The sequence below is a fragment of the Hylaeus volcanicus genome, chromosome 2 (assembly GCF_026283585.1).
Source record: "Hylaeus volcanicus isolate JK05 chromosome 2, UHH_iyHylVolc1.0_haploid, whole genome shotgun sequence".
Taxonomy (NCBI): domain Eukaryota; kingdom Metazoa; phylum Arthropoda; class Insecta; order Hymenoptera; family Colletidae; genus Hylaeus; species Hylaeus volcanicus.
Window position 1 is genome coordinate 8,700,049 of NC_071977.1, and position 26,955 is coordinate 8,727,003.

Here is a 26,955-nt window from a genome sequence, read left to right on the forward strand (position 1 = left end):
TGGTAAATGCAAGTAGGTCACACTAGGTCTTCGAAAGTAAAAGCGAAAATTTGTTGCGATTACTATCGGGCACAGGGGTCCCCGGATGCCTTGGTACGTTGTCGCGTAATGGCCGCCTGGACTTTGCATCCCTTTTGTTGGCAGCAGTGTGCAGAGTAGTATTCAGTGCGTCGTGCGAAAAGCAGTCGAGCTTGGCGAGGTCGCCTTTTGCGTTGGCACGGAAATTCGTTCGTCCGTGTTTTTAGTTACTGTTCCCGGACTGAGAAAACTTCTGTGCATTATCGTCCCCGTATCTGTTACATCTTGGTGCGATCAAACGAAAGTGATGAAGTGTGATTCTGTGCGCGAACGTGCAGGGCGTAGCCAGGCGTTGTGCAAAATCGTCTGAAAACGAGGGACGACTAGGCGGTGCGTGACAGTCTGGGTCTGCCATTGGAAAGGATATCTTGTTGTCTTTTTCGCACCAGTGGCACTTTGCATACTCGCGGTGTTCTCTGCATCATCATTATCGTCAACTTTTCTCGCGCTCTCTCTCTTTCCAGCTCCTTCCAGCCTGGCTCTCTGTCCAGCTTCTTGTTCCGTCATACTATCCCATCCCGTACTACTTTTATACGCGCTGTACAGTCAAAACGGAGGAACGTTCACGCATGGTGCAGTCTCGAAGGCAACAAAGTCACGAATTCAAGTACGAGGTACGTTATTGACATACCGTATCGTTCTCTTTAACCGTGTACGGGTGTGTGATTGGAAAACGAATTTTCAGCGTCCGATTGATTTTATTGAGCACAGAAGTATGAATGAGGGAGAGGCACATTATATCTATGGGGGTGTGGATTCCATTGGCTGTCGGCACACAGTCGGGTGCTTGCTTTCTTGTGCTTTTGGCACACCCACCGCGGTGCGACCGATGGTCAGCGTGCGAGTACGAACCAAGCGGAAGGACGAGTCTCTCTCTTCAGTAAAAGAGGGAGAGTAAAAGCCGGCATACCACAGGCCTTAGACTTCGTTCCATTTTCCTCCTTATTGAATTATTCCTCTCCCGGGGATTTCACTCCGACGGTCGCCCCGGCGATTAATCTCGCGGGAAAGGAAGCGCATTCCTTCTGATTTCGGTTACGATAACGCGAAACAATCCTGTCTAGAAAGTGATCATCTTTAATGTATCTCTTTTTTCGGGCAGGTTGAAAGGGTGGCAACTATCATTTTCCTCAAAACGAGGGGAAGAAAGTTGACTATTTTTCCAATGAAATATTTTGAAACAAAAAATCAATCTAACCCTTTGCGATCATGTGCACCGAAACACGGTTGTGTTATCAAGCATCATTTTGTCTTACGACTCCGATGGGTCAATATTTTGTACTAAAAATTGAATGGCATCAATGCCTCGCGTGCAAAAATCACTATAGCAAGTTTCACAATCGTCGGACAAACCACTCCTGACATATAAAACACAACAGGGGCCAATAAACGTATGCGCATACATATGTCCATGCATACGGAATTCCGTAACCGGTCTTTTGTATTTTTGGACTCGTGGCACCTCAAATCATCGATAAATGTAAACCATCAGGGCGGAGGGGATTGCTCGATAGCAATCTTTATTCTGTTCTGTATTCAATAACAGCCGGGAAAGTAAAAAGAGACCGAGGAAAAAATCGTAAGAAATTGTACAACCGCGTGGTCACGGAGTAGGGAGCAAAATTCTGACGTACGCTTTGTTCCGTCTGGCATTCGACTTTCTCGTACCTAGCACGAGTTTCACGCTCCTGTCACGGTGCCGCCTTGCGTGGTTGGTCATCGTTCCGCATTTGTACATACATGCAAGATGATTCTATTTTTTTTTTTTTTTCGTAAAACGTAAATACAACGTATACACAATGAAACCGACGTATGCCTCTGTATTTCACTTTAAAATAAGATCGTTATCGTCTCGATGCTGATAGTAATTTATAGATGGGATTATCAGCTTGACGATTCCGACGCATGGATATTTACCGCGTATAGCTGTGATAATAAATTACAGAATTTTAATTTTCAACGCGCGAGTTTCGTACTTGTGATTGTATGCTCACGCGATTCTAATTCACGATCACGTTTGATGCGCAATTCTGACTGACGTGATTCTTGTTAAGCGTTAATAAATAGGAAGGAAAGTTTTCGAGACGACATGTGTCGTAAGTAAAATTTAATCGTAACACGTTTACCAAGTGGTACGATTGACTTGCGGTGTTATTTAATATTTCACTAACGTGCATGAGATACAAATTTCTTTATCGGATTATGAGTGGCACTGATAACGGACTGAACACATTTCACTTCAGATACGTCGTTATAAATTCGACATTGTTATTGGGCAAAAGTTTATCCAGTCAATGAGTACCGGATCATATGTCTATCAGTAGCGAATAAATTTCTTCGATCAATCAGTTTATCAGCCTACACACAAGCGTTATTTATTACGATATGTAACGATTCGACTAGTGATTTTGAGTTATCTTTACACCTATAATTATTAAAATTTAAATTCAAATTCAACCCAAGAAGATACTCAACTGAAGATATCTCAAAATCAGGAGTTTTACAATTGCAAGCTTCTGTATTGATATACTTTTATAACGTTCCAATTTTCCAAGCTTCTTCTTTCATTGAATTACGGTTACTTCAACGCTTCGATTATGATATTTGCAGGTGAACGATCAACATGAACAGCAGATGACTGTTGGCCGAGCCGATGCTCGTTCGACTTTAATATGAGCGAAGTAGTGGCTGTTACACCTAGTGGTGGATCGACAAGCCAGGAAAGCGTGGCACACGTAAAACGACATAAATTAGCCAACTGTAATGTTCCTCTCGTGCATGGACGGACGAATCCGCCGATCAACAACCGTAACAGGCTGACCACCCATCAACGAAATCATAGTTTGGACTTTAGGTATGTAACGAATAACCGCGATCGCGTTCCACTGTTTCCGGAGGACATTTATAGTTGTAGATAGCTGGTAATTTTTCGTTATTGCTATCTGCTGCATAGTTCATGGTATTATCTCTACAAGGTGATTCTACGAACGGAGACGAAGCGTAGAGCTATTTCCAGAGTTAACACGGAGAAACGGTATAGACATATATGTATATTGTGCTTCCTACCGAGGTCTATCTCTCTGTGACCTTATCTTCTTCAAATGTAAACATTAGATGTTGCACTTCTTTGGTTCGATATTAAAAGCCTTCTTTAGGAATAACAAGTATTTAAATCTCCATCATGTTTTAAAGCTACCATATTGTGTGTTGTTTAACCCCCGAAGAAGCTACCTGGAATGCTAGCAAGACACCGGTGATGGATAAAAGCTAAGACGTGGAAGCTTCAGTTGGTATCAACCATGAAGAGTAGTTGACCTTCATGTCTCCTTTGCATCTCCACCTATAAACAATACACTCATATTAAATTATGTCCCCCATCGAAGTCATTTAACTGCGTATAAAACATTTGCCAGCATCGTCAATAGTTTCAGTGCTATTTGAGGGGAACGATTTAAATGGTGTATCCTGCATAGGACATTTGTTTTTTACCCTTACGGCCCTATGTCACCTCCTACACGATATTGTCATTGTTACTGTATTAGATAACTTAAATTCAAGAACAATTCCTTAGTGTCCACCTAGGCATTCGTCTGAATTGGTAGTCATTAATTTGTATTAAGTGGTACAGAGCATGCGTGGAAATTCAACCGATTTAAACGACTAATGCATCGGAATTTATCTTTAGTGAATTTTAATTTCACTCTCTATCCAAGAGACGACGCACAGTGGTCCGGATGGCCAAAAACCTGGCCAAAATGCAATTATTGAAGTTTCGAGCACACTTTTTTCAATATTGTGCATGTGTTGTATACATATGAGTGTATTAAATGTCGTTTGAAATTTAAAAAAATATTAATCGGTTACTGATATACAGAGGTTCAAAGTTGACGAAATTTCATGCTCCTTGATATCGTGAAAAGTGGCGCATGTTTATTGTGTCACAGAAAGTTTATCCTCGATAGATTCATATATAAATCATTTTACCATAAAAGTAGATGTTTTAAACATAAACTTTCCACAAGAACAAAGTAAAATATCTTTGGATTCACTATTGTAATTCCCTTCTCAATATGGTATAAATTTTAGTTATCTTTCGATGAATCGGAAGGAAAACAAAGATGATAGTCACCGAGTGACACGCTCTGCCAAGTTTCTTAATATAAAGTAACATGTTAGGTATGACATCCAATTGAGAAAACTTGCGCAAATTTGCGCCATTTTAAGTTATTTAAATTTAAAGTCCATGCTTACAAGGAAAGGAAGACTGTTTACGCGGCATTAAAACAAACCTTATTATCCTTAATTTTAATTTAACATTAATTTATTATTGTTATTTCTGCCAATGTATTCTAACTATGTTGCCCTATAAACCTAGAAATTCTATTTCATAAAAACTTCATAATAATTTAATATTTTTAATATGAATGTCGACCATATTGGATCTGCCATTTTGAATTTTGCAATTCTGATACTAGATTCGTAATTTACGGCCCAAATAACCCTAAAATACCAAGTTTCACTAAAATCCGAAAACTTCAAATTTTGGCCAGGTTTTTGGCCATCCGGACCACTGTACGACGTTCTCTTTGTCTGCGAATTAAGCTCACGCTTCGGTCCCGTATTACAATGCGACTCGGTAAATTCGTCAGTGTTTGATGTTCATCCAATGGCATATCGGTTGTTTGCAGGTCAATGGGTATCCTATTGCCGCCTGTTCCGCAGGCGAGCGCGACAACGCTGACGCACCATCACAGAAATCGAAGTCTCGATTCCGCGCTACAACGAATCCCGGAGGTAGACGTTACACCGAGCCCGGAATGCGAGACGACACCGGCTCCGGTGGCTAAGGCCGCGGTGCCAGCGTGCAAAGCGCGCAACCGTGAGGGCGAGGATCTCGCCAGTCTCGGATCCGATGACTCGGGTATACTTTGCGGTTCCGACAGCGGTTCCAGCGACGCTACGAACGCGGCGACGCGAGAGTCGAGCGTGGACCACCTTCACAGCCGTGAGAGCCTCGACTCCACGTTGTCGCAGGCGGGTGACATGGATAGCGTGGACGCGGTGGACGGCGATGAAAACAGTGTACGCGTCTCGGTGTCGGTGCCAGTGTCGCCCGTTGAACTGGTGCATTTAAGTGAACCTAGTAAGGGTAATAGTAACGTTGATCGTAACGAGTTGGCGAACAGTGATTCCAGTGAGTCGCACGAGCCGTTGCGGTCAGTTAGCGCAATCGTTGAGCTCGAGGCGAACGAATACGCACGCGACATGGGAGTGACGGTCGACGAGACGCGGGATTTCCAGAACACGTTGGAAATCTCGCCAGTGAACGATAAGCAAAGCGAGTTGGCTGGCGCGGCTATGACTTTGTGTTGCGGGACGACCGTGCAATCCGAGGCTAACGAGACTGCGGTGAAAAAACAGACTGGTGTCATTTGTCGGAGGCAAGAAACGGTTCAACCGAAACCGTCCGAAGGATGTTTGCTCAGACTGTTCGAGAGCCAGATATTCGACATGTCGATGGCGATTTCTTATCTTTTCAATTCTAAGGAGCCTGGCGTTCAGAGCTATCTTGGTGAGTAATTGCGGCTACCGGTAGTTCAGAATAACCGATGATAGTTTACGTAAATGTACCATGTACTGCAAGCTATCCGATGAGTATTCGACAAACGTCACACGTGTTCATTCTGAACAAATAATGCCATGTACGCTATAGGTCTATTGCATTCAATTATGTCGGGAATAAGATGTCTAGCATGTACAAACAGTCATTCAATCGTATTTGCTTTACTCTACTTATAGTCATCTCGTTATTGGATCTTATATCGTAGAGTAGAAGGCGTCCAAGCTAAGCTCATTGAGACCTGAATTACGATGAATTTATTTTATCATCTAGCGGCGTGTTGGGTTGTATCGCGCGTGCGCCATGGTCAGTTCGTCGTAAGTCAAATCTCAATGAGCTTAGCTTGGACACCTGTCATAGAGGGCTACCTAATAGCGAATTACTATTAAAATTTCGTAGAAAATTTCCAGAATGATCTGCTGAACACTTGAGCGATGTTTGTTGAATAATCTGCAAACCACCATGTACATGGAGGATTTACAATGAGAGAGTAGATACCTCATTTGCATAGGGTGATTCTTGAAACTGAGGATAATAATAATCGTTTTGCTGTCAATGTGGATAGATGAAATAGCCCACAAGTTTTATAAATAATTGCTTGCAGTATTTATTAGCAATGCAAAAATATGTTTTTTATGACTGGTGAAAAATAAACAATGACATTTTTTAGGGAACAAGATGTTTAGTTTCCCAGATAACGATGTAGACTTCTATTTACCACAGCTGGTTGTAATGTACATACAACTTCACGACGTTACAGAAGTCCTTTATCCATATCTTGTCCATAGGTATGTACATTGTAGTTGAAAAGGAGGTCAAAGTGTTCGGTTAAACAAAAATGCAATATTCATATTGCTATGATTTTCATATGTATTAGGTGTAGACAGTCAGCAGATTTCTCGTTAAAATGTGCCTGGCTATTAGACGCGTATAGTTCCGACGCTCATTTGCCATCCAAAAAGAAGTCTCATGGGACCAAACTAAAAAATCTTATTCTCTCGGATGAACTCAGGTACATAGTAAAATAGAGTAGAAAGGAGGATATATCATAATTAATATGATGTTATTCAAATTTTGTATACCTGATTGTCTTGTATACAACAGGCCAAAAGGGAATGAGAATAAGAAGCAACGTGTAGCTGGATTGCAGGCTCCTTTACCAGCATTGTTAACAACAGTGCTAAGTGTTACATCTCCTAATAAAAAGACACACCAAAGATCTCAATCTGATGCCACTGGATTATTTCAAACACTACGTCGTAGCCATTCCGGTAGATAGATTGCGCAAATGAACATATTGTCTTATTAATAAATTATATAAATCGAAGTACTACCCGTCGTCCAAACCCAAATTTTATTATGTATCCGTTATCTTTAAGGTACAATAAATAAAGTAAGTCTTGGGGACCTGAGCTCTGGTCGAGCATTTGACAATGGTTGTACCTGTTTTTATTCCTGCCAAGGTGTGGTAAATGATCTACGAGGACAAAAAACCGACTGCTTTTGCAATGTAATTTGACTATCTTAATTAAATAAGTTACCCTTTTTTTTACGATTATATGGACGAATTTAAATCAACTAGTAACATTCGTATTTATAGGCGCCACGTCTTGCTCCAGAACTCGAATTTATACAAGCATTAATATCAATTGGTAAATTGCTTGGAACTATTCCAACAAAGGAAAGTAAAACTGTTCAATTAATAGCGGAGCTTAATACTCTCAATTTGAATCTCCCTGCAAGGGTGTGGCTTCCTTTGCACAGTTCAGTACCACATCATATCGTACGAGTGCCACCACAATATGCCGCTGTCCTTAATAGTAAAGATAAGGTGAAAAATTGAAAATAATTCTTCCGTTTCATGTTTACGTTCGTTAATGATTTTCCGTATATTAACGTACTTCATATTATTTAGGCACCATACATAATTTACGTTGAAGTGTTAGAAGTAGAAGATATTTATACATCGCCTGTACCGACAAAAATAGTGGGATGTTCATTAAGGCATACTAAATCCGAAGAAAATTTAACTGGGGGCGAACAATCTACTGTGATTGATTCATCAAACATATCCACTTCGGAAATACAACAGAACATGCCACCGATTAGACAAACTCCGGTTAAAAATATTTCTCCATATTCTGTGAGAAGCACGGATGTCGCATTTCATTTCCCCGATGATGATCCTAACGATTGTTGGAGCCAAGAAGACGATGAAATTACACAACAGGTGTTTATCCGTTTAGTCGATACTTCTAAATATTAAGGAGTAACTAAATAACTTATTATCGTTTCCAGTATTTACAACTCCGCAAGCCAAAAGATAGGGACACGATATCTCAATTGAGCCAAGAGTCATCGGACAGCAAAGAACCAATATTTGTACCTGGTGATATAAAGCGACGGTTAAGTGAAATGGCTGCTACACCTAGCGCAACGTTTAATCATGATCCGGAAGATCCGTCGGCTGCTGTCTTGAAAGAACCATGGGAATTAAAACAGCGTCGCATAAGGGCTTCCAGTCCGTACGGTCATTTAGCGTCATGGAGACTTCTTGCCGTTATCGTGAAATGTGGCGACGATCTGCGACAGGAGCTTCTTGCTTCGCAATTACTTTCGATGCTGCAAAAAATTTGGCAGGATGAACAAGTACCTCTTTGGGTGCGACCCTACAAGTACGAACAATTTTATTATCATACACGTTTATCAACTTGACTATGAAATAATCCGTTAATATTTTACTTAATTTTTACAGAATTTTATGCTTATCTAATGATAGTGGTTTAATTGAACCAATTTTGAATACTGTATCGTTACACCAAGTGAAGAAACAGTGCCAATTGACGCTTGTTCAATACTTCGAAAGAGAATTCGGTTCATCTACATCGGAAACGTTCAGCATTGCGCAGAAGAATTTTATTCAAAGTTGTGCGGCATATTGTCTTGTCTGTTATCTCATTCAAGTTAAAGATCGTCACAACGGAAATATTTTGCTTCATAGCGACGGCCATCTAATACATATAGATTTCGGATTTATTCTTTCAACTTCACCGAGAAACCTTGGTTTTGAGACCAGTCCGTTTAAATTAACACCTGAATTTGTAGAGGTTATGGGTGGAAGTCAATCTAAACAGTTCCAGGAATTCAAGACCTTGATCCTCCAAGGATTGATTGCAGCGCGGAAGCATATGGAAAAAATAGTTAACCTCGTAGAGATCATGTTGTCAGGTAAAAATTGATTAAATAGAGTGTAGTAAAATACATTCATAATGCTTGTAAATTAAAACAAAAAATATTCATTGTTGCAGGATCGCAACTTCCGTGTTTCCGTAGCGGCGGGGCAGCAACTGTTCAAGGATTGAAGAACAGATTCAATCTTACACTGACAGAAGATCAATTACGCCGGCACGTGGAGGACTTAGTTGAAGCCAGTATCCATTCGTGGTCTACTAAATTATATGATCGGTATCAATATTTCGCAAACGGCACCCTTTAATAATAACAATAATTTTTATTTGCGCGGCAAAGATAATAGTTTTTATCTGAAAGCGAAAAACTTGCGTTTGGTAATATGATACTTCTTCCAGAAACTTTTAAACTTTATAGCATTCCGTAAGCACAAATTACCTTCGAACTTAATTATTTGATCGCGTGCAGATACGGTCAATACATAGGAAATGCTGTCTAAAAAAAATACATTTATTCCAAATAGGGTAGGCTGATTTCGATAGATTAATTTTACTCGCTCTTAAATTATTCCTTAGTTTCTTAAAATAATATGACAACCGTCTTTGATAAAACTTGTACAAATACCATATTCGTCGGTAAATAGGAATGATTTACGAAAAGTATCGTTCGGGAAATCTTACGCGTCACGTGACCCGTGAAAGATAGTAAACGAAACAGGGAATAATTTATGAAATTTTTATTGTTACGTTAAGCAATATTGAATATGTATAATTGGTTTTGTTGTGTACGTTAAAATGACTATGTATGCCTTATTGGCAACTACGAGTTAACTATCGTCGGTGCAGACTATGTGACATTGACTGAATGTTGGACTGCTAGATCGTTATAGCCTATAACAGCGTAATTTGTTAAAGGTGCCTTATTTGTAGAGAATGGCGGAATGATCAAATCTGAACACAGTGAAGTGACTACGTGCGTTGAACTACTAAGAAAAAAAACTGATCTATTATGAAAAGGACAATCTATAGTTTGTACATAAATACATTGCGCGAACTTTTGTCGAATTCCTTTCGTAGTTAATTTTCGGCAATAAATAATCCCACCATGATAATGAAGGGTTTACACGGTGTTTAAGACTCGTATAGGATCTTCGAGTGGAAAAAGTGTGTAAACAGGCTCAGATATTAGCAGAAGACGAATACTCAAAATATTTCCTACTTTATAGGTTATAATATTATAAATATATTTAATTGTAACGGTACACTAAGGAGTAACTATAGTAAAATCTAAGGATCACATTTGAAAGTTTTTACATGTTCTTATTACATACGATAATAGTCATAATGCGAAATATCTTAGTTGTGTGAAGATAGTTATTTAATAGTATTTCTGCGTTACATATGTTCGTTTAAGTAAATTATAAAGTAAAGAGGTATTGTATATAAAGTGACAAATTTTATCACTTATTGGTTAAGATTAATTGAGAATGAATGTTTGAAGCAAAATCAAAGTCACAGCGAGCCAGCCTATGTATAAAACCTGGGCCGTCTGACTTCCAAGTGTCTTAACTCTCTTTCTTCTGTCATAACCGTCTCATGATAGAAAGGCTGATCAGAGATTCAGGATAATTGATATTGCATAACGCTCAACAAACTTTGCATTTTAATACTGTATATTTGCGTATACCGTTTCAGCTATTCAGTGCAATTCTCCTATTTACCATAAACAATTGTAAAGGTTATAAAAAAAATTCATTGATTTCATATAATACATTCTGCATCTTCTGTATAAATTAAAACATTAGTATCTCTGATTTGCCTTGCTCTTTCGCCTCCAATTATGAGCTACTGATAATATCAATTATTAAATAAATATGAAATCCAATCAAATTCATTTTTTATCGATACACCCGAACATCCTAACCTAGATAAAATCTCAAGTACGAAACACGTAGAAAGAAATAGGAAGATAACTCAAAGATATTCAAATTTTTATTTTAATTGTACATTGATCGCTATACGGCGCTCTTAACTAACAACATTAAGTAAATAATCGATTCTATAAATACATATTAGGGTATCAGTCATAAGAAATTCGGGAAGTACGGATGTACATATATTATAATGGATGTATATGACAATGAAAGCATAAGTATCATAAATATCACAATAAGTCATGATTACAGAGATCATACAAATGTCTTATATTCTAGAGAGCTGTTGTAATAAATTAGAAGGTAAAATAGCTTCCAATTTGTCTAAAATATAATAAAATGGATGAGAAAACCAGGCAAGCATCGATCGTGCAACTACGCCCATAGTATCAGGATACTGATGCGTTAAAAGCGCTAAGAGTGCTGTAAAGGAACATAGACCTGCTGTAAATAAAATAAAAAACGGCAATTCTTTCTTTGGGTAGACGCTTACATCGTGAAATGAAGGTAAAAGTTCACGATCTGCACATTCTGTGCAGATTGGATATGGATAAAATAAATGTCCTCTTTCCAAGGGATATGGTAACATTCTGAATGTACCTTCCCAAGTGCAATGTAATAAATTAAGAGCACCTTCCATTTGTTTCCAATGTGCAAGATGGAAGAATGCATAGGCAATTGCTTCGGAGTCTCCTCTTTTCAGTACATGTTCTGGTGGTAAAATTAAAGGTTTCATTTCTAATAAATATTTAGGTACATGAGGATTGAATTCAACAGCTCTGTGAATAGCTTCAACTGCTATCATTTCTGGAGTAGTTAAGCCTCTTTTACTAGCAATGTCTGTTGAAAACTTATCTGCAACTACTCGCGCTTTCAATAACGCAGCTGTATAACAAATAGTTGCCGATTTTGGTAGATTTATATCGTCATATTTTGCTAATACTGCTTGAACATCAGCGTACGCTTGCATTTCTAATAAAGCTTCAATTAAATTTTCATGAATATTTAACACATTCATAATTGGTGGAACTTCTTTTGTCAAATCCCTAAACATTTTTACAGCTTCTTTTAGTTTCCCTAGTTTTCTCGCGCACATAGCTAAGCGTCGTTTAATATATATTAATACATTTGTATCTCTCCTGTGGATAGCTTCCGCGATTGATCCTTGATGTTGCGTACTCTGAGATCTCCTATAATTATTTTCTGCTACCTTTAAAGCCTGTTTCAAGATTTTTTCTGCTTCTACAATAGTGGTAGCTTCTTCTTCAGCAAGTAATATATATGCAGGGGCACAATCGGGATTACGATCAAGAGCACTATGCGCAGCTTTTATCCGCACTACTGGATTACGTTCTCTCCAAGCCGTTTGCATTATTTCGTATTCAGCCTTACCTGCCAGGAGTAATTAATGGATATTTAAGTATCGACAGTATCAACAGCTAGCTAATATCGCTTGTGTGGCATTTACCTGTATCACCCTCGCAGGTGAAGAATGTTTGATGATCCTGAGCAGATAAATTCATATCATAATATGTTAATGGTTCTTTGTTTGTAGCCCAATAAAATCTTTGATATTCGGCCCCTCTAAACAAATTGATTGGATTACGCCACACTTTACACTCCGGAACGTTTTGTTGATTCGAATTCGAACCATTTAAACTCGAATTACTTCCATCGGATCCACTGTCACCTCCACCAATCCACGGTGATATGTGATTTAAGGACACTTGCTCGATAAAAGATGTTCCGTATTTTCTGAAGTACCACCATTCAAAAATAAGAATCAATCCAGAAATTAAGGATGACGTTCCGGTAAGAGCGACGTAAAATTTTGGGGTTAAGGTGCTCAAAAACATTGCGGAATCCCACATGCTTGTGAATAATAGGGCCATTTATAATATTCAAACACCGAGTATAGTTTTTTGTTTCTCTTTATTGTTCCAGATTGCACTAATATTGTTGAATATGGTACTAATTAAACATCATAACACTAAACGATGCGGTCAAATCCTTACATCACCGGAAAAACGTTACTTTTGTTATTCTCTCTTAACTAATAAAAACAAAACGAACTTTACAGATAATCTCAACATTTGCACATCTTTCCCTCAAATAGTCAAACAATGATTTCATTCTACTAACAAACGTGGTGGCATTTATTTTGTCTAAAGCTGTCGAAGTCGAAATACTAACAACTATAACAAGATGTTTGGTCAGCGCCCCTATCGGGAAAACGCTCAAGTTTGTCGTAAAATAGTTACTCTTTTTATAGGTAGATGGCGCCATTTACAATTCTTTAAAAACTATTGTGGCACCATCTAGTAGCAATAGTGGAAACTATTTTCACTACAAACTTGGACGTTTCCCCACCGATGGCGCCACTAATGCCAAATACCGAGGGTTCTGATCCAAGCTGATCCAACCTTTAAAATTAATTAATTCTCGACCGCTAGATGGCGATACCAATCCGTGGTCCATGAAATGGGATGCAGGTACATATATATAAAGAATAATTGATTAAAAGGTATCGGTAGGCTTCATTTGCGTTCAATAACAAAAATATTATACTATTTCATGCGGTAGACATTGAATATTATTTTACACGGTAGATATTGACTTTCACTTTACTCGTTTCACCAAAAATTAATCCTAAAATCCCACGAAAAATACTTGAATTGAAAGATTCAAAGTAAAAAGTGAGATTTTTGAAACATTCTTAATTAATGAAGCACAGGTATTTCTAATTTACATAGTTACCTACAGTAATAATAAAGAATATAAAAATGTGTATGAAAGAACTCTTCGAACTGTCTATAATTCAGATTACAACTTCAATTTAAATCCAAATTCGCGGGTGAAGCCGAATAACGCCATCAAATTAAATAAATATTTGTCAGAAGGAGATTTCATACACCCCTAACGTTTTATCGACTAAATTCTCACGTGTAAGAGATGGCGACACAATGTCCTCGTCGTTCGATAATTAATCCTACATCTCAGCCTATATAATTTTTACACAATAAGGAACTCACCTATTAAGCGAATTATAAATTGAGCAACAGATAATTAATATCGATTTGCAAAAACAGCAACGAAAAATTTCATTTGCATAGCCGAACATACGTTTCATCCTACGTTTATCGTTTGCATAAAACGATGGAGCTATTTTATTGGCGATACGCGACGGTACATTTCACGGCAGTTTTCCAGGTTATATACGCGCTGCTATGGCTATCAGTTTATCCCATATAGAGCCTTGAATCTCGTATCCTTGTACGGGATAACCGTTTCTCCTTCTATCCTTCGTTTCCCGTTGCGGCGCAACTCCCTTGCCCCAGTAACCCAGTTATCAGTATGATTGAGAATTGCGATTACCATTTCGCGTTTCGATTCGTTTTTACATAATTTAGTGTGCGGTGATTTATCGCTGCAACTGTTTGAAAATTCTTATTTCGCGGTTACGAAATTCCCAGATCGTTAATTACACTGAAATGCGAATAGAAAATTTCAGCAAGTAAACAGTCTGCGCGTTGAAGAAACGTGTGTTTCGCGAGGATAATATGCAGCACGAGGAAACTCATATAAATACCTGGATAAACATCTGTATATAAATATTGCTGTATAGCAACATTGACACCTATTGAAACAACAATATAAACATCTACACAAACAGTTTCGTAAACTCCTGTATAAACTCCTGTATAAACACCTGTATAAACACCTGTATAAACAGCTGCATAAACACCTACGCAAACACCCGTGACAACTGTATAATCTACTCAATAAACACCCATACAAACACCTGCACTAACTGTATCCGTTACATAAAGAATACCAACAAACGTATATACTGTTTAAACTATGTGTAAACTATGGAAACTACTGTAGATTTAGAAATCCCAATTGTATCTCAACAGCGCAGATGTAAAGCGCGATCGGCACACGTAGGAGCAACAACGCATTATGGATAGGAACACGTTAAAACATGCACAGTCAGAAACTTGCACAGCGAACACGATTATACGCCTATGACAGACAATTAGACGCTACATAGAGACACGGGTAATATCGATTTGCATATCTACGCGAGCACGTGCGCTTGCCAATGTGCAGCGTTTGTTCGGGGATCCCCTGACGCACAGGTCAAACACGATTGCCAGGAAAGAAAAAACGAGCTGCTCCAAGGATACGCGAGAGACATGAAAGATAAATTAATGTGTACGAATAGATGCAAAGAAACGCCTGTGGTTAATGCTGCTTTGATTTACATCGCAGAGAAATTGTTTACTTAGGACGATGGTACACCTGGACAACTTTAAATGAACTACCAAAGTGTTACGATAATTATTATTAGGTATCACTGAACGTTGAGTGTGAAGCTTTCAGAGATTTACAATTATAAACAGTACAATGAAAAAGAAAGTACCCCACGTTGGCCCCAATTTCCCCCCAAAATTTCCCCCATGATAAATAAAAACTTTATTAGTTTCTGTTAGGAAATATATCGACAGCGACTTGGATCGTGGCAGCGACATCGGCTGATGTCGATTGTTTTTATTGTTCCTTATGCGCTCTATGCGTACGATCGCTGCGATAGTCGAAGTTCATTTATATATATATATATATCTTTACGTAAATAAATACTTACTTTATACAGTGCAAACCGCGCGTGAACAGTTTAGTTACAGCTTAACCCACTAACCAAATCTGACGGTTTCAGACGGTCCAATTTATCATTTGTAAGAGCTCCAATTTATAAATTGCAAGCGTTTCGATTTATTCTTTGCAAGCGCTCCAATTTATAAATTGCAAGCGCACCAAAAATGTGTTGTAGGTTCAAAGTGCAAGCACCGGTGACTATTGCTGCAGTTGACGTGTTAACTGAGAGGACGTGGGGCACTGTAATCGGTTTGGAATTAGTGGCGTCTATTTCTGTGTGGTTTGATATCGGCGCGCGCGACGGTGTCGTCGTTGCGAGGTCAGTGGAACGCCGACGATATAAATCGAGCGCTCGTTAAAACGTGACTTACGGCACTTTCACGAGCGACCGAAGTTAGCAGCGTGCTTGCAGCATTCTCCGCTACACCCCACCTTGTTCGATTCTCGACCAATCCTATCCCGTCTCGCTCCCTCTACTGTGATGAAACTGTTTGGAAGATGCCGAATAAAATTAGGATAAGCAGAGGACGAAATAGTCCTGTGTTTATTTTGATACAAGAGTGAGTTGTGTTTCACTCACTTAAAACTCTTCGTGACTCTACGTCACTTGTACTATATTATTATATACAGTGGGTGTAGAAAGTATTCGTACACCGATCAATTTCCAAAAAAACTATGTAAAATTGTAATTTATTAACTTATTTTTTATAAACAATGACATTCTACATATTCTCGGAAATCTCTAGAATAGGTAGATTACAAAAAGAAATAGCTATTTATGTAAGTTGTGAGATTAAGAAGAAAAAAACAATTAATCGATGGAAATGTTGAAGCAATAAGTATTCGTACAACTGTTTAATGTTTAAAACTTCATTAAAAAGAAAGAAATTTACATTAATTTACAAGTATATAATACTTCCTTCGTGGGATTTCCTTTTGATTTTATAATTGTTGTAACTTTTCTAAGAATTAAATTAAGTAAATTATTAGTTATTCGAAGTGGGATCTTTTTCCATTCCACTATTAAAGTACTTTACTGGAAATTTGATGTGTTCTAATTCGTACGGAGCGATAAACTAACGTGTTTACGTTACAAACTCTATTGTAAATGGTTACTCATAAGAATCGTACAAATACTTATTGCTTCTATATTTTTACCCACTTTTCGCATTTTTTTGTTAATTTCACAAATTATATTAACTAGTAAATGTTGTTTGAACTGTATCTATCTCAGAGACTTCCGAGAATATGTAAAATATCATTGATTATAAAAAAAGAAGTTAAGAAACTATAATTTCACACAAAAGCTTTTTAGGAAATTGATCGGTGTACGAAGACATTCTACATCCACTATAATTAAAACAAGATAGTGATTCAGAGTGGCATCATAATTTAAATTTAAATTTTTATTTGAAAGTCGACAATTTTGATCGAGATAAGAATTTTTCTCGATTTCCCCCCTGGGGGATTGGGACGAACACGTAATAAATCACATACAATTTAAGTTTGTATTTCATTTCGAACGCGACAACCGATGAGCTCACGTGGTCAATGTTTCCCGCCATTTTGAAGCCATTATGTTCGCGAGTATCTGCAAGGATTCACTCGACAATCCTGGTAGCTAAATCTTAAACGAGCTGGCGTAATATTCCATTATGTAAGTCAACGATAGAGCTCTCGATGGTCGAGAGCCCGATGATCCCAGGTTGCTCTATTAATAGTTTGACCTTCCTTGCGCGCTGCAAGTAGGTATGTTAGTAAGATAGCGTATATTGCGGTTGGCGATGAGACACGTTTCCTTTTAGGAGAGGAAATAGTTAAGTAACAAAGAAGGGCTAGAGAATTCAAAGCAGCGCCCTAGGTGAAAGTACGTTAGTGTGATTGTATAGTGTAGAAGGTTATTATAGTCCACACAATTATATTTATATAAATAATACGCAAGTACGTAAATGTTTTTTTTTACTTTGTAATATTTGTTTCGTTCTTTAATTTAATTTTCTAGTTGTGGTGATGAATTGAATAGTTTCTGAAGTAATTGTGTAGTTAGTAGTGTAGGTAAAAGATACGTTTAATGTCTGAAATTCGGCGTTCGACTGACTACTGTCTGTCGATCTTTTCTCGGCGGCGAGTCGCGCTAAGGACAGGTAGTCCTTGTCTAAACAAAAACGCTGCATTTAGGCGACGACGCATCCGACTCGCCGCCCCAGGGGTTCGTTGACACATAATCCCACAGTAGAAAATCACCCTAATCAATAGGGATGGCGTGAAAAATCACTAACAATGATTTTTCACGGTGATCAGACAATCACGATCGCAGTCGTGATTAAACTTCGATCACGACCGTGATCCGAAAGATGGCGTTTCAGAAGCGATTCATGTTAATTATTATCGTTAGTGTATCACTGTCTCCCCTTAGCGGAAATTCAAGAAACTACAAATGAGTCAAATTTAAATTGTATTAAAATTATATTAACATTGCTTTTAGACCATATTATAATACATATATAACCTAAGAACAACATAATTCGTGAAAAGTGAAAAGAATGTTCTGTACCAATCAGAAGCGATCACGAAGAATCACGAATCACTGTGAAAAATCATCGTGATTGACAATGAACGTGATTGAATCACGAGTGATTCAATATTTTATTTTCACCCAATATGAATATTAAATATCCTTCTATAAGACTCCATAACTCTTGAGTGAGGGAATCACCTTAATTGCTCTCTCCTCCACCGCTTGGCAATAGGTATCTCCGAAGGAAAGTGAAGAAAGTTCGTTTCGATCGTTGTGTGAACGAACTGGGCTCGCTCGTCGTTTCCATTCGCTTCGCGTATCCCTCGAGAGCGAAACACAATACTCTAGAAAGAGGATGCAGTGGAAGCACCACCCGGAGGAGGGAGTCGACGAAGGAGGCGGAGGAGTGGGAACAAGAAGGGAAATTGTGTAATTTATTCAGCTGAGCAAGGGGCCACGATAGTTCGGTGTGCACGCGTAGGTGAATCGGATGATGTAAGAGAAGGGTGGCGCCAACGTTTATACCACGAATAAAACTTTGCGTGCTTTCGAAAATTGCACCGAGTGCTGCGGCGGAACAACAAAACCGAGTGCAATCGGCGCCCGCAATCCCGACTGTTTACGATTCCGTGAGGTAACTGTGAGACTGAGGTTTTTCAATCTTTGCGCTGGACAATATGGTTTCCGGATACCACCCGGGCAACTGAACTTCATTTGACGATTGTCTTAATTGGACTGCGAATGCTTTATGATAACCCATACTTTGTAGTTGTAAAGTATGTCTCATCTTCTAAACAATCTAGATAGTTTGTATATTGCAGGAATTTGTATTTTATGCTCCCCTCCCAGAAAGCATCTGTCTACTCCAAAACTCATCAAACTCCCCCTAAAAATCAAATCAACAGAACCACCACCAATAAGAATACAAAAACTCACGAATAGTTTTTCATTTCCCAATTGAATCGGGTAAGAAACAAGTCGTCGAACATCTCCGAAAAACTTCGATTCCGTGGAGGTTTAATCAGCGCTAGTCGTAACGTTCTTTGTTATCGACGCGTTCCCGGTGCAAATGATATCCGCTTAAGAATCGAGTTACGAGACCGCAAAGTAGCGAGACGAGTACCACTTCTGATACCAAGTACATACTCGGATCCCTCTGCGTGTCTCGTTCCTTCTTTTTCGCCTTGCTCTTTCCACGACGTAGCGAGCAGTCGATCGGTCGGTCGGTCGGTCACTGAACCGCCCGCGCCGTCTTGTAACTCCGTGCCATTCCATCCCATCCTGCCGCGATCGAGCGGGTACCGTTAGAATCTTGTCCCAGTCTACCTGGAAACTAATTCGACGACTACGGCTAAGCGGACTCGTCGTCGGGGATCGCTCTTGACGCCCGTCGGTGGCCACGTTACCAGCCTCCCAGACAAAAGAAGAGGCCACTTCCTATCGCAATCCAGACAACCTTGAAATTGCACCGACAACAGTTCTCAGCAGGAACTGGGAAGTGGATGAAGAATTAAAATTTTGTATGAATTTGTTGGAATGGAGACATCGATTTGTAGGATATTGAAATTTTAGGTAGTTTGTGTAGAAGTAAATGGGGGTTAGGTCTGCAGTGAATTCATCGATGTGTTGTTTGATATCTGAGACATTCATTCGGGACTAACCCAGATTCACATCCAGAACCGACCCACATATAATTCGATAGGTCTGAGCATCTGTGGGTCATGTGGCCACTGAAGAACTCTCACAGGAACGTCATTTCCCAATTTCATCATAATCGAATCCCAAATAACGCTAAAAACTGGAAGACAACGGCTTGTGAATTTAATTACGTTGTTTTTCCTTATTAATCACCTCTTTCCTTTCCCGACGATAATTTCCTTCAAAATAGTAACCCTCTTTTAATTCTGGTTATGTATTCTAATTATCCAAGAAGACCGTGTTTTACTGTCGTATGTTTCGTTATCAAAAAGAAAAAAAAGGGAAGAATTTTCATTCCCAGATCAAGAAATATAACATCCTTAACGGGGTCTCGCCATTTTCCTCCGGATTAGAATTTTCAAGAGATTTCCTCGTTAGACTCGGCAAAGTTTGTACCTGCCACGAGTAAGGCTGAACTAACCAGGCCAGTTAATAACAAGTTGACTAGAGGAAACAAAAAGAGAGACCGAGGGGTTGGCGGGGGTGCGAGCAAGAAAGTTTACACGAGAACTTTCGACGCATAATTACGAACGCAACGGTTACGGGCGAAATTTAATTCCAGAATCGGGAAGTGAATTTGTTATTGAAGCGCTGATTATCGCAGTATTTCCTTCGAAATAGTTTATCAGACGATCGGAACAATTCTTCGTAGCCGATTTTCACCATCGCAGTCTAAGTATTTGTAGGATTAATAAAATTCCTGTTTCATTGTTCAAAACAGTTGACATCAATAAACTGATACAATGTATAACTTTATCGATGAAGAAAGTTCTATAATCTAAAGTCAGAAGATAATGGAGGATAGTCAAAATGGGGAATGGCACGGCGCACGTTCAAGTTCGGTTTGTGATCCAAATTAACCTCGTTCGGTGGATAGTAGATACGACTCGCTCTTGTATCGATCAACGGCTCGAGTGCGCGCAGGTCTCACATTTTACTCTTGACACGTGAAACTTGGCACAATAGCGCAACGGAAATCGTCACAGACGCGAGCTACGTATTACGTATGCGTGCCAGGAAAACCGTACCTACCGAGAGTTGATAGTAATTGGCGCGAAAACGTTGAAGTTTCCTGTTTTCGAGTAACGCGTACTCGAACCAATTAAATCTCAGACAGTTGCGCGACTTCATTCCACGAGAAGTAACCAATCGTGTCTACAACGAATTTCTGAAAAGTAGCGTCATCTATCTAATTAAAACTCGTGTACGATCTTTATATCGACCACATTTTTTATTCGCAATATTCATCAACCTTCGTTCCGCTTCTGCGATACACGTATTGGATTTCTACTTGGAAATTAATAAAAACTTTTTAATATTATTCAATAAAAAAGTATTCGACGGGAAATGTGCAAGTTTTTTGGTTGTATCGAGCAACTTCGGAATTATTAAATCAGTGAATCCCAACCTAGGATACGAGGCTTTAATTTAATCTGTGATACGTTTACTGGAATCTCTTTTCCATTGGTTTTCGTTCCTATTACAGGACAATTTATTCACAAGTGCAATTGCATTATAAATTAAAAAATTGAGGAGTGCACAAATAAAAAGATTTCCTAGAAGAAAATGTATCGTTAGATAGTCTTAAATAAATTCCAACATCCACGCGAGTGGTTCCGTTCCACCCCCTGGATATCCATTTCCGGTGCACTACTTTAGCCACCTCACCACCTCAAGCAAAAATGCCCCGAAACTATTTAAATCGCACAAAAGCTATCTCAATCGGAAACAATATCAACAAATCCCGAATTTAACTCTGGTGTCCAAAGATTGTCCCTCATCGATACCACGTCAAAGTTTTAGAAGCACTGGTCTGTAATGGTGAAACGTTACGAAGACGGCGATCCGCACGCGATCGACAAGCACGAATTACTCGGATGCCTCTATGACAGATACCTAGCAGTGCTCCGGAAGTCGACGGTCGAACGAGAAAGGAGAACGAATAATTGATCGGGAGGCAATCGATATCGTAAATTGATACAGGCCGATCGTCGGGTGATATCGCAAGGACGAAGTGGAATGAAAAATGGAAAAGATAGTCGAAGAAGGGAAACGTGGGGAAGGGGTGGTTGGAAAACATGAGGGCAGGGGATGGACATCGGTGGTGGTGGCGATGCTGATGGCGGTAGTGTGGGCGTCGGCAGAGCAAGGGGTGGAAAATGGGCTGGAGGGTTGTACGAGGCAAGTACGAAGAGGGGGATGGACGCGATCACCATGGCAACCATGGCTGGGTTTCAGGGCCCCGGCCGATGGTTTGGGTAATGTTCCGCGCCTTGGAATGGATTTCTCTCGCTTCGCTACCAAATGGGGTTAGTCAGTGCTAAGCACATGCCTGTTCTCTCTTTTCTACCGTTTTCCCCATTCTTTCTTATTCGCCCCTTTACGCTTCCCTTTTCTCGTCCCTCCGCGCATCGTCGCGCCTGAAACCGTCGTTATTAATTACGCTGCATTCCGCTGGTTATCGTCTAGACACCATCGAAACGATTGGATCGGTTGCATTCGTGTGATTGGACGAGAAACAGGGACGGGAGGGGGACAATTTTATTCGATTAATGGATTACGGGTACAAACACTGCGCGCTGATTTACCGGTGATTTCTATTCGATTGCTATACAGATCAGGTTTTATTTGTCGTGACTGATTTATTTTGTATCGTACTTGTACTCACTGTTTCATAACCAATTCCTATTGGTATAACTGGTCCTTCGAGCATACACTTTATCTTTTACGTTGGTGCACGAAAATGGGAAAAATGGGAAAAATGGTATGACATCAGGTTCGTGTTTAGAACGCATCACTGTAGTTGCAGCGTTCATTTTATTATATTTAGTTTTATGAAATTCTTTGTGCGTATAACGTTTATCACATTCTATTTTATTTTTGTGAAGATCATAGTCCTCCATGCTTTGAAGCTAAATATGTAATGACGATTGTTTTTATACTGTTTGATACAAAATTAATTTCCACGCGTTACTTACAAAGCTCTTTGTCTCCAGATCTCTAGATCTTCGAATAGGCGATGAAAGTGGCCTCTTAACAAACGAGAGAAGAAGGAATGCCTTCGAAGAGACGTGAATGCAGAAACGGTCTGTTTATTTTTCCAAGAGCTACAGTCGTTACACATAGACGATCGATGTCGTCGACGCTGTGTCTCTTTTATTTAAGCATTTTACGCCCGAGAGTAAATACACAATTTCCTGTAATTACTTTAACGGCTCTTTGTTTTTAACGGAGAGACGGCGGCGAGTGAATTCGCTGCAATTTTAACGGTGCAATTATTACTGATAACGAGTCTCCGTGTATCGGAAGTTATTTATCATTCTTGGCTTTTCCTTGTACGAGTGACGAGAAGCTTTATTCCTTTATTTCGCTTCTTCGCTGTACGAATTGTGGTAAAATTCAATGAGTGCGTAGGAATGCGAGGTGTAGTCAGAGGTACTGTACAAAGCTAACTCTGAAGTCATCTGAGCTAACAGAAATAATGGATCTTTTTCTTTGACGTTATTCATTCTTTCAGAGAGGCAAAATACTCCAAAATCATAAAAATATTGAATAAGTAATATAAATACAATTCTTGGTTACAAAAGTGATAAGAAATGAATTACGTTCCGTAGGATATCCAACATTTCATAGCATATTAATGAAACAAATACTTGAGAATTTTAATTTTTAATTTCAACCCGTTACTTAATAATGAGAATTATTCTTTACAAGTTTCACGTGAAACGGAAGACCTGAAGGCTCAACATGATCGTTCTACCTTGGGAAATTTAAAAACCTCGTGAAATTCAAAAACCTCGAGAAACAAAATATTTTTGAAGGAAGCCGAAGGACGAGAATCCTCGTTAACGAGTTTCCTGAGAAGTAAAAGTGCCTTTCGTCGGTCTATTGGATAATAATTTGCACGGAATGACAAGGGAACGCTCGAGTATGGGTCACTGTTTTCTCGGAAGTCGGGATGTATTGTTAATTCTGTGCAGACGATTGCGGTAGCACGTTCCAACGGCGCGGGCGTAACGAAATCAGCCGGCGGTGCATTGCGGCTGATATACCGGTGTAGTCATGTACTTGATGGGCTTTCCACTAACGAGAGTTAATTGCAGCATAAATATGCCGGTTATGAACGGGCGAAGTGATTACGATAAGCCGGAGAATCGTAACAGCGGCCGCAAACGAAGGAAACGCTCGTAAAATCATGAGGACAAATAATGAAAACCGATGCGCGGCGGTGTCGATATCGATATGGGTTTGGAAAATCTATAAAGCGACGAAACGATTTATTTGTTTCCTATCGAGTTCACACGATCGTTCGTTACCCTCGTTTCTCGATTGTCGTTACTCGACAGCGAACGCGACTGTAAAACACGCGTATGCTTTTATCTTTAATTTCTTCGGTGAAATAACCTGATAAATCGCACGTTAAATTCTCTATTGACGCCATTGGGAGGATAGGGAGACGAATACCATTTGGATACAAAATTAGCCGAACGCGGGGAATGATCGAGCGCGATTGAAAATAACTCCGAAATTGTTAATTGGCGAGCGCAGCAAAATGTTGCTGTATCGAGTGGAAAATGTGTACGATTGTGTCGAACGTTTAGTACCGTTAAATTTATTATTTCTTGAATTTATAAATCGAATTGAACGGGCTTTACCAAAAAATTGTATAATTTAAACTATAATCGAAGAGTTGGTATAATTTTTTTTCTTAAGACTGCATACCTTTGGGTTGCAATAATTTGTCTACAATTTTTCTGTAAGAATCTTTCCCTAAAAATAGAATACAACAAAGTAGTGCGTTGCCTTCTAAATAATACATTTAATTCCACGCTATTTCACCGGAAACCTTGAGCAAAGGAGCAGGAACACACTTTTTATTTGACGGTGTACGCAACCGTTCCCACTGTGACTTGGCAGTTTAACGGTCTCGTAATGCTTTGAGAAACGTTGAAAAATCGTTATTCACGGTTCGTAACATTTCCACGAGCCAGCATTCATCGGACATTGGCTATCGGGGCGCTGATAAGTAAACGTGAAAGAAATACTTGCTCACTTTACCAGGCATTTGACCTGGATACCTACAGTCCGTTTTCTGCCTACCCTCCCTCCGTGACTCTTCGCCAATGCCTCCTTTACTTTTCTTCTCCTCATCTTTTCTCCACCCTTTCGCGTGCAGTGGTTCGTGCACATACTCGAGGACCTTCTAAGCACTTTGCACAAATAACACGACTCATTTACGCGCAGTATGAAGTGTGTTAACGCCAGATATCAGGTGTTTGGAAAAAAAAATGGCCCACTCCGATTTATACAGATAATGTGCTCGCAATCTCGTCAGAAGAATAAGACGTGATTACTATTCTGGGCATGAATTTCGATTCTATTCGAAGATAAGAAACGAGACAGCAGAAATGATAAAAGTTATAAAATTATTGGATAATTCAATCTTTTATTTTCTCTTAATCCAACCGTTTAACGATGAAAGATCGCCGTTCCTTTGAGAGAGCGAAAAGCAGTAATGAAGTGCTTCGACTGAATCGGAGTTGCAGAACTGTCTGGGAATTTCCATTTTCAGCCATGCCCTTACCACGGTACACGGTTATGTCAAGGAACAGTTTCACTTTCACGTATCGCAATAGCAACCGACGAATCGCGCCGCAGTTAAGTAAACTAACCGATCATCGGAGTCGAGTAGCCTCCCATCCTTCCGTCCACGATACAAATATACGGTGACGTCTGCGCACACGTAACCGCCGCTGGAACACAATAGCGACCCGCGCAAGAAACATTTTCTTTTGCCAGGAAGTTCCTCACAATGCCAGTGCCGAGTTTGCTGAAAGACTACCACGAGCGAAAATATTTCAAAGTCTCGGCTTCTTTCAACTCTCGATATTCAAACGTGTTTGCACGTCTGGGGACCTTGACCGTGTCTCATCTGGGACAACAACGGGAAGAAAAACATTCTGTGACGGTATTCGGCGAATGTTCGTTCTCCATACCAGTGTTTCATAAATAAGGTCGGGAATTTATTTTTAAATTCGTTACATTTCTTTTTATAGCTTCCTGAAAGTAATCTTACTCGATCGACGAGGTTTCTGCGATGAAAATGAGTCTAAGCACGACCTAGGTAGGACTATTTTGATTGATACGCGCGCGGCACTGCTTTGAACTTCGGTTAACGGGTTTTTTAATTTCAGAGCTGTCGATTATTGGAATAGATGGTGGCTGTGGCGACTGGAGCTCTATAGTTTGAAACTTGAGAGATTGCCACGCCTTTACTGTCAATTGGGAGTAAATGCAGACATTATCAATGGGTGAACGCGTGAAACCAGAAGAGTAGCATGTGGAACCACGAATATAGTACAGAAGCGACGGATACATCCGAATAATCCATATCCTCTATTTCGATAAAGTCACGGTCGTGCACGTGGTTCAAGGCCACGTGTTCGCACGGCCTCCATTACTGGAACCGACCTCCTGGATTGCAGTTGCGATCAGAGTGTCGGGTGTTAGACGTGACTTGACCTACCTTGACCAAGACTCGCTTGACTTGCGTTAACGCCATGCGGCGATCACGTTCACTCCCCCTTCCTTTTTCGTTCCAATGTCTTTCAGCGACGCTATACCGCTCCGAATAATACACTTAGGTTCTCATCGTTCGATATTATCCAATGCTATCTAACATCCACAGACAGGCGACTTCTACAGCAACTCAAACATTCATAAGGTTCGAACTAGATACTCTTCACTTATGAAGACTGTCCAAATATTTATTGATAATTCAGCCACTAAATGGCGAACCTTTCTCCACAACTAATAACCATTAGTCCACGTTTGGTTAATAATCTGCTTTGGTCGCAACTGCTCGTCTCGGTCGGTGAAGAAAAATTGAAAGCTTCGAGTGGCGAAGATAGCAGCTAAAATATTCCGATCACGTGGATCGCATGCAAGGACGTTTCTATAATTTTCGCCAGCCACGGGAGAATTTAAAGTCAGGTTCGTACTTTATGGTGTGGCGAACGGTACTCCACGTTCGAGTAGGAACGTGAGATTCACACCTCCATGCGACACGGGCGACCTTCTCTTAAAGGGAGTGAGAATCGAGTAAGGCTGCGTTTACACCGGTGCAGCATGTGTTTTCTTGCGTAGTCTTTGCGTAGTAAGTTGTTATTCTTGAACGGTACGCGTGTCTAGTGATAGTGACGATTACCAGGAGACCTAGACGTTTCATAGATCTCGAGGAGTAGTAGGGACTATTGGGAT

At 39.7% G+C, this 26,955-nt stretch overlaps 2 protein-coding genes across 2 annotated transcripts; one reads left to right on the plus strand and one right to left on the minus strand.

Annotated features, from left to right (window-relative positions):
* The first annotated feature begins 142 nt into the window (after window positions 1–142).
* LOC128872962 (phosphatidylinositol 4-kinase beta) lies at window positions 143–10,333 on the plus strand. Its single transcript, XM_054116182.1, has 12 exons — window positions 143–692; window positions 2,689–2,932; window positions 4,767–5,650; window positions 6,369–6,486; window positions 6,576–6,710; window positions 6,803–6,969; window positions 7,078–7,208; window positions 7,299–7,529; window positions 7,614–7,928; window positions 7,997–8,373; window positions 8,454–8,926; window positions 9,007–10,333. Exons 2-12 carry the CDS (start codon window positions 2,751–2,753, stop codon window positions 9,192–9,194), a joined length of 3,201 nt encoding a protein of 1,066 aa, XP_053972157.1. The 5' UTR covers window positions 143–692; window positions 2,689–2,750; the 3' UTR covers window positions 9,195–10,333.
* Window positions 10,272–13,035, minus strand: LOC128872964 (protein ST7 homolog). Its single transcript, XM_054116184.1, has 2 exons — window positions 12,289–13,035; window positions 10,272–12,212 (listed from the first exon to the last, which is right to left on the minus strand). Exons 1-2 carry the CDS (start codon window positions 12,710–12,712, stop codon window positions 11,089–11,091), a joined length of 1,548 nt encoding a protein of 515 aa, XP_053972159.1. The 5' UTR covers window positions 12,713–13,035; the 3' UTR covers window positions 10,272–11,088.
* Between the last annotated feature and the right edge of the window lie 13,920 nt (window positions 13,036–26,955).

Excerpts from the sequence above, each read along its gene's own strand:
- LOC128872962 (XM_054116182.1), top strand. The coding sequence starts at position 2,751 with ATGAGCGAAGTAGTGGCTGTTACACCTAGTGGTGGATCGACAAGCCAG. Across the intron at positions 2,933-4,766 it reads AATCATAGTTTGGACTTTAG|GTCAATGGGTATCCTATTGC; the intron begins GTATGTAACGAA and ends GGTTGTTTGCAG. Across the intron at positions 6,711-6,802 it reads ATTCTCTCGGATGAACTCAG|GCCAAAAGGGAATGAGAATA; the intron begins GTACATAGTAAA and ends TGTATACAACAG.
- LOC128872964 (XM_054116184.1), bottom strand. The coding sequence starts at position 12,712 with ATGGCCCTATTATTCACAAGCATGTGGGATTCCGCAATGTTTTTGAGC. Across the intron at positions 12,213-12,288 it reads CACCTGCGAGGGTGATACAG|GTAAGGCTGAATACGAAATA; the intron begins GTAAATGCCACA and ends TACTCCTGGCAG.